Here is a 12681-nt window from a genome sequence, read left to right as displayed (position 1 = left end):
ACGCCAGTTTCACCGAGCCTTTATCTTTCTGCTAATCATTAAAAAACGATAGTTGATGTGACAGAAAGCGGTTTGTTCCACTTACAGTGGCGGAGGGTAGAAACGTCGCTGTTCTCTCTCTTTTTCTTTTTTCTTTTTGTCTGTGTGATATTCTCTACGTCAGTCTCAGCACTCTGCATTCACATGTGTGCTTTCACTACCTTCTAGGCCCGACGACATTCCCAAACAGTAAGAAAATCAGTGGGGCACTGGAGAGAGCAACATCGGGATGGAGAACAACCTTTACGCGGAGAGTAGGCGGCGGAGCTGAACGGAGATTCTGTACGCCAGTTTCACAGGAAGGTCAAGCACAGAACTGAAAACTAACCGTAACAAGCCCTCCCTCCCATCTCTCCACAGGACCATATTTTCCCACGACGATGCTGCACACATTGAGTATCTTAATGTTTTTGTTTTCAGTTTTAAGCAAAATATTTACATTCTAACTCTCTCCACGGGAAGAGTTTTTGTCACTTGAAAGTTTACCAGACTTGTGTTTGTGGAAAATCCTACTGTCTCTACGACGATCGTCTGTGAAATGTGAACTGGATGGGAAAAAAATCGTAATCAAACAAATATCACCATAATGACCCCCCCCTCCCCGGTGTAATTTTTCTTTAGTATTCTCAGGACTACAGGACAAAAAATTACGAGCCTTTGTAATGCAGAGATGATATATATATTGTGATGACCCATCAGTATTCTCTTCTAGGTAATAACTTCAAATAATATAAATACATCTCTAATAAGTAATTTTTTTCAGGCTATTTTCTACAAAATAGGTAGTTCTGCATATCAAAGAAATATCACTGTACTCTGCAACTTCCAAGAAAATTGTCAGGTAATATCAGTTTGATAATAGTACTGACTCGAAAGAAGGAGATCATATCTGGGTTAACATACTATAGGAACACATATTACACGTTGCTTTGCAATAGAAGTTGTTTCTTTTAGTCGAAAACTCTTATTACAGTGCCAAACAGCAGTGCTACGTGAGAACCAAATCTTTCTTATCTGACTGGCATTCCACGGAAGAAAAACAGATAAAACCACTTCCCCGCGCACTATTGACAGAAAGGGTTTCTTTTTCCATTCTATTTTCTGTTCAGCGCTTTCTTTCTGTTAAGGATATCCGCAGGCATTCAATTTTCATTAATTTTGTTTAAATCGGATCAGAGCTACAACCGTTTCTGAGAATAATTACTACGTTACAGGTAAAAATACTGCAATAACGAGTGAAACAATGAGTTCTTCTTCAGAGATCTCGGTTGCTGGTTCGGACGTTTCCTTCGAAGGTAGATTGACTCAGCATGGTCGTCACGAGGAGACGCCTGCTGACCAATTGACCAAGATTCTGAGCGGAAGATCGCACGAAGACGCCGATGGTGACGATGCGCACAGCGACAACAGGAGTATTCTATCCCGCTCGCGCCGTAGCTCTACCGCTGAGCTATCCCCAGAGATGGTTGGCCGTGTGCAATCTCTAGCCGATGTGCTGTCGAGACACACTTCCCGTAGCGGTGGTAACATTGACTTGAGCCAGCTGTCTGAGAGCGATAGATTCGATGCCGAAAGGATTATCGGCTCATTTGTCAGAGACGCTGACGAACAAGGTATCCACTTGAGAAAAGCTGGTGTAACGTTGGAGCATGTCAGTGCCAGAGGTGCCGACTCTACCGCCATGGAAGGTGCCACATTTGGTAACGTCCTATGTCTTCCTTACACCATTTACAAAGCCATCAGAGACAAAAGCGGTTCAAAGATGCGTACCATTCTGAACGATGTCAGTGGTCTTGCTAGAGCCGGTGAGATGGTTCTTGTGCTAGGTAGACCGGGTGCTGGTTGTTCCTCTATGCTTAAAGTCACTGCTGGTGAAATTGATCAATTCGCTGGTGGTGTTGAAGGTGAAATCATGTATGATGGTATTCCACAGAAGGAGATGATGAAACGCTACAAGCCCGATGTGATCTACAACGGTGAACAGGATGTGCATTTCCCTCACTTGACTGTACAACAGACCTTGGATTTCGCCATTGCGTGTAAGACTCCATCAAAGAGAGTCAACGATGTCTCTCGTGAAGAATACATAGCCTCCACAAGAGATCTACATGCCACAATTTTTGGTCTAAGACATACATATCACACTAAAGTTGGTAATGACTTCGTTAGAGGTGTTTCTGGTGGTGAACGTAAGCGTGTCTCCATTGCTGAAGCTTTAGTAACTAAGGGGTCCATCTACTGTTGGGATAATGCTACTAGAGGTCTTGATGCCTCTACAGCACTAGAATACGCTAAGGCTATCCGTATCACTACCAATCTTTTAGGATCCACAGCGTTTGTCACAATTTATCAAGCATCCGAAAACATATATGAAACATTCGATAAAGTTACAGTTCTTTACACTGGTAGACAGATATACTTTGGCCCAATTGATGAAGCTAAGGATTACTTTTACAGAATGGGTTATGAATGTCCACCTAGACAAGTTACAGCTGAGTTTTTAACTGCCTTAACAGATGTCAATGGTTACCACAAGATTAGGCCTGGATACGAGAACAAAGTCCCAAGAACTGCTGAGGAATTTGAAAGATACTGGCAAGAGTCCCCTGAGTACAGACAGCTTTTGATAGATATTGACCAATACAAAAAGGAAATAGATACTGAAAAGACCAAGGAAATATACGACCAATCAATGCAACAAGAAAAATCTAAGCATGCTAGAAAGAAGTCTTACTACACTGTTTCATTCTGGGAACAAATAAGACTCTGTACAAAACGTGGTTTCCAAAGAATTTATGGTGATAAAGCTTACACTGTTATTACTATTTGCTCTGCAATCATTCAATCTCTAGTCTCTGGTTCATTATATTACAATACCCCATCATCTACTTCTGGTGCATTTTCCAGAGGTGGTGTCCTATATTTCTGTCTTTTGTACTACTCTTTGATGGGTTTAGCCAATCTGTCTTTTGAGCACAGACCTATTCTACAGAAACACAAAATCTACTCTTTATACCATCCAGCAGCTGAAGCATTGGGAAGTACTATCGCCAACTTTCCATTCAGAATGATCGGTATGACATGTTTTCTAATTATTATCTACTTCCTGTCTGGTCTGAACAGAACTGCATCATCTTTTTTCAGAGTATACCTCTTCCTAACCATGTGTTCTGAATCAATCAATGCTTTATTTGAACTAATCGCCGCAGGTTGTGACAATATTTCTCAAGCTAACTCTATTTCTGGTATTGTAATGATGTCGATTTCGCTTTACTCTACATATATGATTCAGTTACCTTCAATGCGCCCATGGTTTAAGTGGATTTCTTATATTTTACCTATTAGATACGCTTTTGAGTCCATGTTATTAGCTGAATTCCACGGCAGACATATGGGTTGTGGTGGTACCCTGGTTCCAAGTGGACCTGGCTATGAAAACATTGCATCCGAAAACCAAGTTTGTGCTTTTGTCGGATCTAAACCAGGCCAATCGTGGGTTTTGGGTGATGATTATCTGAGACTACAATTCGAATATGAGTACAAACACGAATGGAGAAACTTTGGTATCATGTGGTGCTTCTTACTCGGTTATATTGCTCTAAAGGCTCTTATTACTGAAATTAAAAGACCAGTAAAAGGTGGTGGTGATGCTTTGATTTTCAAGAAGGGTACAAGAAAATACCACATGAAACTTGATGAAGAAGACGGAGAACTCCATGAAATTGATACCAAGGAGAAGTTTTCAAGCAGAAGTGGAAGTTCAACAACCTCTGAAGATGAAATATTTGAGGAATTGGAGTCCAAGGGTATTTTCATTTGGAGAAATGTTTGTTACACTATTCCTTACGATGGTGGTATGCGTCAATTATTAGATAACGTTTCTGGTTTCTGTAAACCGGGTACATTAACTGCATTGATGGGTGAATCTGGTGCTGGTAAGACAACTCTTTTGAATACACTAGCTCAAAGAAATGTTGGTATCATTACTGGTGATATGTTAGTCAATGGTAAACCAATCGATATTTCTTTCGAAAGAAGGACTGGTTACGTTCAACAACAAGATATTCACATATCTGAATTAACTGTTAGAGAATCACTACAATTTTCTGCTCGTATGCGTCGTGCTCAAAATGTTCCTGAAGAGGAAAAGATGGAACACGTTGAAAGAATCATCAAAGTTTTGGACATGGAAGAATACGCTGATGCTCTTGTTGGTGATGTTGGTAGAGGTCTGAATGTCGAGCAAAGAAAGAAATTATCTATCGGTGTCGAACTGGTCGCTAAACCTGACCTGCTACTTTTCTTGGATGAACCTACTTCAGGTTTGGATTCACAATCTTCATGGGCTATTGTACAACTATTGAAGAAATTGGCTAAGGCTGGCCAGTCTATTTTGTGTACTATCCATCAACCTTCTGCCACTTTGTTTGAAGAATTTGACAGATTATTACTTTTGAAGAAGGGAGGTCAAACAGTGTACTTTGGTGATATTGGTGATAACTCCAAAACTCTTTTGAGCTACTTTGAGCGCAACGGTGCAAGAAAGTGTTCTCCTAGTGAAAATCCCGCTGAATACATCTTAGAAGCCATTGGTGCCGGTGCTACTGCATCTGTGACCGAAGATTGGCATCAAATCTGGAAGAATTCGGATGAATTTATTTCGACTGAAAAGGAGGTCGATCATTTAATTGACCAATTATCAAATCAAAAAACCGAGTCAGAGTTTGGCGATGCACCAACCAAGTATGCTACTTCCTATGCTTACCAATTCAAATGGGTATTGATAAGAACATCTATGAGTCTTTGGAGAAATTTAGATTACATTATGTCTAAAATGATGTTGATGACTGTCGGTGGTTTATATATCGGTTTTACATTTTATGATCCAGGTGACTCTTATACTGGTTTGCAAAATACCTTATTTGCTGCCTTCATTTCTATCATTTTATCAGCTCCTGCAATGAACCAAATCCAAGCTCGTGCCATTGCGGCTAGAGAGTTATTTGAGGTAAGGGAATCCAAATCGAATATGTTCCACTGGTCTTTGTTGTTGATAACTCAATACTTAAGTGAAATTCCATATCATTTCCTATTTTCTGCAATCTTCTTCGTTTCTTCTTACTTCCCACTGAGAACTCATTTCCAGGCTTCCGCATCTGCCGTATACTATCTAAACTATTCCATCATGTTCCAATTGTACTACATAGGATTTGGTCTGTGCGTTTTATACATGGCTCCAAATCTGCAATCTGCGAATGTTATTTTAGGTTTATGTTTGTCTTTCCTAATTGCTTTCTGTGGTGTTGTTCAGCCCGTTTCTTTAATGCCAGGCTTCTGGACTTTTATGTGGAAAACTTCTCCTTATACCTATTTTGTGCAAAATATGGTTGGTATTTTGCTACATAACAAACCTGTCATTTGTAGGAAGAAAGAACTCTCTATATTTGATCCCCCAGCTGGACAAACTTGCCAGGAATTCACTCAAGCATTTTTGGATAAACGTGGTGGTTATATTGCCAATCCAAATGCTACAACTGCCTGTGAATATTGTATTTACGAAGTCGGTGATGACTACTTAAAACACATCAGTGCTAGCTACAGTTATTTGTGGAGGAACTTTGGTCTGTATTGGGCTTATATTGGCTTCAACATTTGTGCCATGGTTGCTATTTATTACATTTTCCATGTCAGAGGCGTTTCTTTTAAATTTGACCGTGTTTTCAAATTATTTTCAAGAATAACGAGGAGGGGGAAGAAGTCCAACTAAATGCACTGTACTGCATTTTTACAACACCTCAAAGAAAACACTCTCAAAGCATTATTGACTTTTTTGCATTAATCACTAAACATATTTGAAGAACTATATTTCTTCTTATATTAAATTTATACTAATTACAACTTTAATAAATTCTATCAATTAACCCTAATTACAAAATTTATCTGTGTTTTATTATGTATAACCTTTTTCATTATATTTTGCATTCTGTACTTCATAGCCGCTACACAGCGAACGGGTAGCGGGACCCTCTAGCCTTCTCATCTAGAGCGTGCTCTTTCCATGTCATCATATTGACTGCTGTATGATTAAATGTATCTGCTGTTTCATTGATGTCATTTCTTTTGCCGTCTTTCGTTGCTCTAGTCTCTCCCCATGAGAAGTCATCAAATTTCCAAAACGCATAAACAGGAAGGATAAGATTCCATATTGGTAATGCAACAAGATAAACAAGCATCCAAACAACATAAACCAGTTTAGTCGTAGTTATAACAATAAATACACCAGGTAGACCCAATATAACCAAAAGTAGCACTAATGTGAGCATCGGTAGAGGTGCAAACAACGCAGAATAAATAATGACATAAATAGTGCTTAGTATAGCGAAAGGTAAAAGTATTGTCCCTAATAGCTCCAATAAAACAACAAATTGCATGGAGAAACAGAATGTGCCACAAAGATTGTCATGCCTCAGGAGATCAACTAAATTATGAATTGTGGAATTTATCCATCTTCTCCTTTGTGACAACAGAACTAAGAATTTACTTGGTACTACTGTTTTGCAAGCTGCTTTTGGTACAAATACCTGTTTTCTGTTTGGGAACTTTCTCAGCAGTAGTGAAGATAAATATCTGTCTTCACCAAGTAAAAGTAAATTTTTTTGATGCAAAGTATCTGTGCTATTGTTCGAGTAACACTCCACTATGTCAGGATTGGCCAATATTGGAACCCAACATGTTTGTTCTTTATCTTTTGGGGATTTTATTCTGAACATTGAAAAGCAACCAGGTAGGCATAAAACTGATCCAAAAATAGACTCAAAGGCTTTTGAGTGATGATGAGAAATATAATATTCAAATACCTGAATAGCTGTTACCCATGATTCTTTCTTGTTTGCTATTTTTGTTTCACCACATAATCCCATTATATTTGTATCCTTAGCCATTTCTGCACACATATGTCTTATAGAATCAGGAAAAACTCGAGTATCGGCGTCAACCATTAAAACAGTCTCATATTCCATTATCATTTTACCTCCAACTTGCCAAATAACTTTTAGTAGTTGAAACTCCAGTTCACTCATGCGCTCATTACATATAGCCCTTTGTAGTAAAGACATTAGTATGATCTGTGAGTCACGCTTTCCTCTATTTCCTGGTTTAGGAGAAGAATGTATCTCATAGAAAGAACCACATTTGGATACTAATACAATTGGAACTTGCTGTTGTTGACTTTCCTCAACTGTATCAGAATCATACTTGTAGTAGCCGCCATAAACTTTTGCCATATTAAAACGTTTTGCTCCTGAGGCGATAGAAAGATAAGAATATGGAATAACCTCATTTGGATCTTCAATAAAGTCGGTAATCATATTTAATGCTATTTCTGATGTTAACTTCTTGTTATGAGCTCCAGTTACCTGACCATCACAAACTAAAATAATCAATTTGTGGGTGTTTGGATAAGTTGTTGTACAGAGGGCATCCAAAGTTGATCTTAGTTCTCGAACACCTTCTGAGTAACATGTCACAAAACATATTGTATTCAAAAAACCATCTGAGCTTCCATGAATAATATTATTTGGTTTGACAACATTTTTGTGTATGATGGAAGGATCAAGATTGCCATCATTTAAGCTTTTTAACAGACTATCTCTATAATTACTCGTCTCTGGAAAAGAACAAAGACAATAATTTTCTCCTTTTCTGATAAATGAATCAAAATTTTGGCTTATTGAATTGCCTATCTTTAGATTGGGCTTCAAGTAAGTTGTTGATTTTACATTACTACTATTGGGACCCGATAGAATGGAAGTAGGATTTGACATCCTTTTTGGATGAAGTGAAATACCTTCTACTATATCTCTTTTTCTTGTTATCAAGGATGTATTTTCAGGTAAGAAATTAACATTCATTATTGGCGCCTTTTTATTTATATCTTCAGCCCAATCCTCTATGTCTCGCATTATTCGAATCATAGTTTTGTTATTAACTTTGAATGAACCCTGAGCCTTGGCAACCACCCATCTAAAATAACAGGCAATAACAAACTTTAAAATTACAATTGACATGATAAAAATTAGAAATAAATAAAGAATGATATTTGCCACTATGCATCCAAGCGGCTCTGCGTCTATGAGTCCCACTGTTGCAATATCAATAAGACATCTTGCCAGTTTTTTATCATAATTAGTAGTGAGAGTAACTGATATGTCGTACCCATTAATTGGAAGACTTCCCAGCTCAAGAAGTTTTGGAGGTACGTCAAGATCATACTTGTAAAGCATTTGCAATATCTTCAGATCAAGAACATAGTTATTATAAACCACTAGTGACCTATTAGAGTTTTTGATATCATCCCAAGTATAATATATATTGACTGGGTATTCCAAGTAATAGTAAGAATCCCTCTCAAATTCTGATATATGGCAATTACTGGGTTTATTTTCTATTTCGATTTCTGGATCCCATGACATATAATCATCCTTGCTCAAAACAACACAAGGAAAATACCAAGCAAGGTTACCATTGTTATCATGGGGGATGGTGCAGTTCTCTCTAGGCTTGATGATACCATGACAGTTTCCATTAACATTTTGGAAAAGCAAGGATGCGTCTTTTCCTCCGTATGATTTTGGCGCAAAGAGCCCATAATATGAAATTAAAATAGGCGTGGATTCGGGAATATTTGCCCAATTGAATGGATAAGCTCTACCATTAATCCTTATAAAACTGTCAGAGACATTACGATGCAGTATTTTAGGTTGCTTATACCCACAAGCCGTATTTGTAAAAATAAAAGAAATGTAAATTACAATTGCACCAATTGCGAGTATAATTGAAATTAGCCCAACTTTTTCTCTCCAGGCTCTTTGTTGCTCAACTGTTCTAATTCCACAGAATTTTAGCACTTTTGATGGTATGAAAATTGTAACAACTCTACAATAAAAATGCCAACCTCTAACTTTAGACTGGAATAATTCATTTCTCCCATTTCTCCTACATCGAGCTTTATGTCTCTTCTTGCTACCTGGGTTTATTACGCTTATTGATTCCTTTGTATTTTCAGTTGTATTTAATTCACTTTCCAATAGTGGATTTTCAAGATCTGGTGAGTGATGGGAGAATAAAGTAAACGGGACGATTTTATTGAGTTTTGGGTAAAGGAACTTGTCACCAGCAATTGCTGTCATAACCATAGCATCAAAGTGACCTGTGCTACATATGCGATTATTCACAATTCTATGAAAAGTAACAAATTCATCAATTTTTTTTTAATTAATTATAACCATTCAAAACAGTTAAATAGTGACGATTTTTTTTCTGAAATTGTTTTTAGTGTCAGCGCTTTAAGCGATAAGGTACTAAGACAAGAAATTTGTCCAAAATGTTAATCGTAGTATTGATATTAGGTATTATTGTATTATATTGAGTAAAATATTGAGTAAAATATTGAGTAAAATATTGATGAAGGTGTTGTATATATAATTTGTTAATAGGTAATGCATGTTCAAGCTATCATCAGGTGCTACCTTCCTTGTTGAAAATATTGATTTTTGGTGCTTTCATATGGACACCTTTAGCGGTACCACGCTGTCTCTTATGCATATATTTAACACCCATACGCAAATATTTCATGAATAGGAATGAAATAGATCCAACAGCCCTGAAACCGGCCAATGCTGCAACAGACCATAAAATGAATATTAGGTATCCATTGTTAATTCTTTCAGGTGGATAGGCCTGAATAATAGACATTATCAGAATTAAATTGGAAAGCATCCATATCATCACGATACGCGTTCTGATATCCCTATAATAATCATTTCTCTTCTGCGATTCATCAACATGAACATCCTCATACTCGACTTCTTTCAATCTGCTCTTTATCTCCAAGAATTTCTTGTCAACTTCCTGAGGCCAATCAGTTTCCACAATTTGAGTGCCATCAGGTCCTTGAACAACAATAGCTTTAGAAAGCTGCTTTGATTCTTGTGTAGAACCCTTTGTACCCCATGAAACATCGTGTGTGTTACAGAATGCAAAGATTTGCAATGTGCAAGTAAAAGCTGGTAGAGTTAGGAAGTATTGTATCGATGAACTGAACACATGCCATGGATCCAAGTACATGAATGAACAAAATGCGTATGCACCATAAGTCGAAAGTAATGAAATGACTACATTCACGAAGATATGATGTGGTTCTGATTGCGATTTCAATGCAATGATTGCAAAAACAAAACCACATATTAACGAATAGGCTGCACATATTGTAAGAAGTATCATGGACAATATAAACAGCACCTTAGCACCCTGAGGTCTATTACCCATGGAAATAATGAATAAACTTGCCAGATCACAGAAAATCAGGTATTTAAAGAATATGAACAATGCCTCTCCATGCTTGATAACTCTATTCATAGAACCAGCTAAATAGTAAAATGTCAGAACAAAATTAGCAATGGAGAACCATGAGAACGTCATTTGCACAAATTGATAGAAAAACTCAATATGCAGGAAGAATTTTCTTAAAAATGAGTGTTTTGTTTTCCATATTTGAAAGAAATGCAAATGAGCATAAAGGGCTGCAAACATAGCACCGTTTAACCAACGCCTTCTCTGAGAAATAAACTCGGGTATATCTTCAGGAACATCTGTTTCACCGGTTGCTTCTTTAACATACTTTAATACCCAATTGGCATCTCTTTTAGCTATCAATTCCCAGCATAAAATTCTATCCTCTGCCAAGTACATATTAGCAGTGAATACATCATAACTTGAACCTTCTTGTGATTCCCCTAAAAAGTAGGAATTCAATGGACCAGTACCATCACTATGATTTTCCAGTGCTCTATATCTGTATGCTGAAAGTGCACCAGGTAACACAGTAATATAGCCAAATACACTTTCTAAAGGTTTATCCATGATATTCGAAATTTTGTACTCAAAATTTTGAGAAGCAACCAATGGGTTTAGAAGTTTCAAACCCCATTTACCCTTCATTGTCTTAATTTGGCCTGCCGCACCAGCAACGTTAGAGTCCATGTCGAAGACCTTCCACAAATGGTAAACTGCAGTTGTGTTCAATCGGGTACCAACATCCACTAATGTGACTACGTTAGGTTGCAATACCGGGCAGAATGCATTGAACAACCATCTATGCGAATTAATTTTCTTTTTGTTTTCTTCCTTTAAACAGAAAACCATTTGAACAGGAACAATCCCCTGTGATTCATAATCGAGATCAGCGTTTATGGAAACCTGTGTAGTCAATTCGAAGATATGTGCTTTGACAGGATCTCCGTTGACAGAGGCCTTTGCCATGTCCTCCTGGTATAAACCAATAGCTGCCAAATAATCCAACGAACCTTGGTTTACTTTAGCACGACCGTCACTGATCAATATGACCGAAACTTTCTTCCAACCATTAGGTCCCCAAACTGACGATCTCTCTCTGCTACATAGATGTGCAACATTTTTCATGATTGAATGAATGGTTCTAGCAAGAGCGAATTTGTCTTCATTGTACATTGTAATACAGATTGCTATCTGACATTCACGATTCATTTCAGCAAATCTCAATCCATAACCTTCGGCTAAGAAATCATCCGGCTCTACAGTACAAGCGGTGTATCTCATTTCAGTGAATTCTGGGGAATCCCTTCTTGGCAAAGTATCAAGTAAATCCTTAGGAATTGGATTATCCAATTTCAAAATTGCTTTTGACTTTGCTAGAGGAACTTCATGGTTACGTTTTTTCATTTCTGAGTTAGCACGACGAACATATGGCTGGCGAGTAGGATGGTTTAATTCAAACTTGGTTTCATTAAAGGTGTTCGAAGTATAAATCGTGGATTGATCGTCGTAAGCATAGCTTGATACATCATCTTTGTCCTTGAACTCGTCATGAAACGATAAAGCTGTAGCAGTAGAAGCGGTATATTTTGAACTTTGAGAAGGGAATCTTGTTGGCGACATATAAGTATTCTCATATGGCCTCATTGGAATGACTGTTTCCGTCGGCCTATGAGGTGATTGTTGTAAATTTGAAGTGTATCTATCAACTGCTGGAGAGTTGTGATTAGAATCACGGTAAAACTGCTGTCTGTTACGTCTTTCAGGAGAGTATCTCAAAGCTGCTCTGGAGGGTGATTGCGGTAGCCCCTGGAAACTTTGAGAATCATATAATTCATCTGTGCTATTGTTGGTGTGGAATCTGGTCAACCTCTGAGGAGAGGAGTCTACCATGAATGGGTTCCGAGTCATGGGTGTAAGCTACCTTGCGAATTGAATCAACAGCTCACCTTATTAACAATGTTATAGCTAACTCTGACTAATATCACTTTAAGTTGCTTTACCTGGTATTGATAGCGACTGCCAGGGTTTTGTTGTGAATATAACTATACTTTGAAGGATATTTAAATAGTAGATCAGTTGGCCACGTACTAAAGCCCTTTTGATTTAAAGAAGAAGAATTATAAAACCTGAAATCCAATTTTTTCAACTTTCTTATGAATAATATGAAATCATTTATTCATCAATCCAGCTGAATACCATATTATAATACTAGAATAGCAAGGATGAGCTTAAAGTATCTGTATAGCATTATCAAAATTAAAGAAACTTCCTAATTGGGTAAACTGTAAA

The 12681-nt window shown here is 37.6% G+C and overlaps 3 protein-coding genes across 3 annotated transcripts; 1 reads left to right on the top strand and 2 right to left on the bottom strand.

Annotated features, from left to right (window-relative positions):
• Positions 1-1282: 1282 nt before the first annotated feature.
• SNQ2 (pleiotropic drug resistance family ABC transporter) lies at positions 1283-5806 on the top strand (the record flags this gene model as incomplete). The annotated part of the gene is made up of 1 exon (XM_447461.1): positions 1283-5806. The coding sequence occupies one exon, from the start codon at positions 1283-1285 to the stop codon at positions 5804-5806; it is 4524 nt and encodes a 1507-aa protein (XP_447461.1).
• Positions 5807-6038: 232 nt separating this feature from the next.
• On the bottom strand, positions 6039-9233 carry CHS3B (the record flags this gene model as incomplete). Its single annotated transcript, XM_447460.1, has 1 exon — positions 6039-9233. The coding sequence occupies one exon, from the start codon at positions 9231-9233 to the stop codon at positions 6039-6041; it is 3195 nt and encodes a 1064-aa protein (XP_447460.1).
• Positions 9234-9555: 322 nt separating this feature from the next.
• Positions 9556-12300, bottom strand: CHS2 (chitin synthase CHS2; the record flags this gene model as incomplete). Its single annotated transcript, XM_447459.1, has 1 exon — positions 9556-12300. One exon carries the CDS (start codon positions 12298-12300, stop codon positions 9556-9558), a length of 2745 nt encoding a protein of 914 aa, XP_447459.1.
• Positions 12301-12681: the final 381 nt, after the last annotated feature.

Source organism: Nakaseomyces glabratus, chromosome I, assembly GCF_010111755.1.
Source record: "Nakaseomyces glabratus chromosome I, complete sequence".
Classification (NCBI taxonomy): Eukaryota; Fungi; Ascomycota; class Saccharomycetes; order Saccharomycetales; family Saccharomycetaceae; genus Nakaseomyces; species Nakaseomyces glabratus.
Note: the sequence above shows the minus strand (reverse complement) of the source record. Positions and strands in the feature narration are given on the sequence as shown.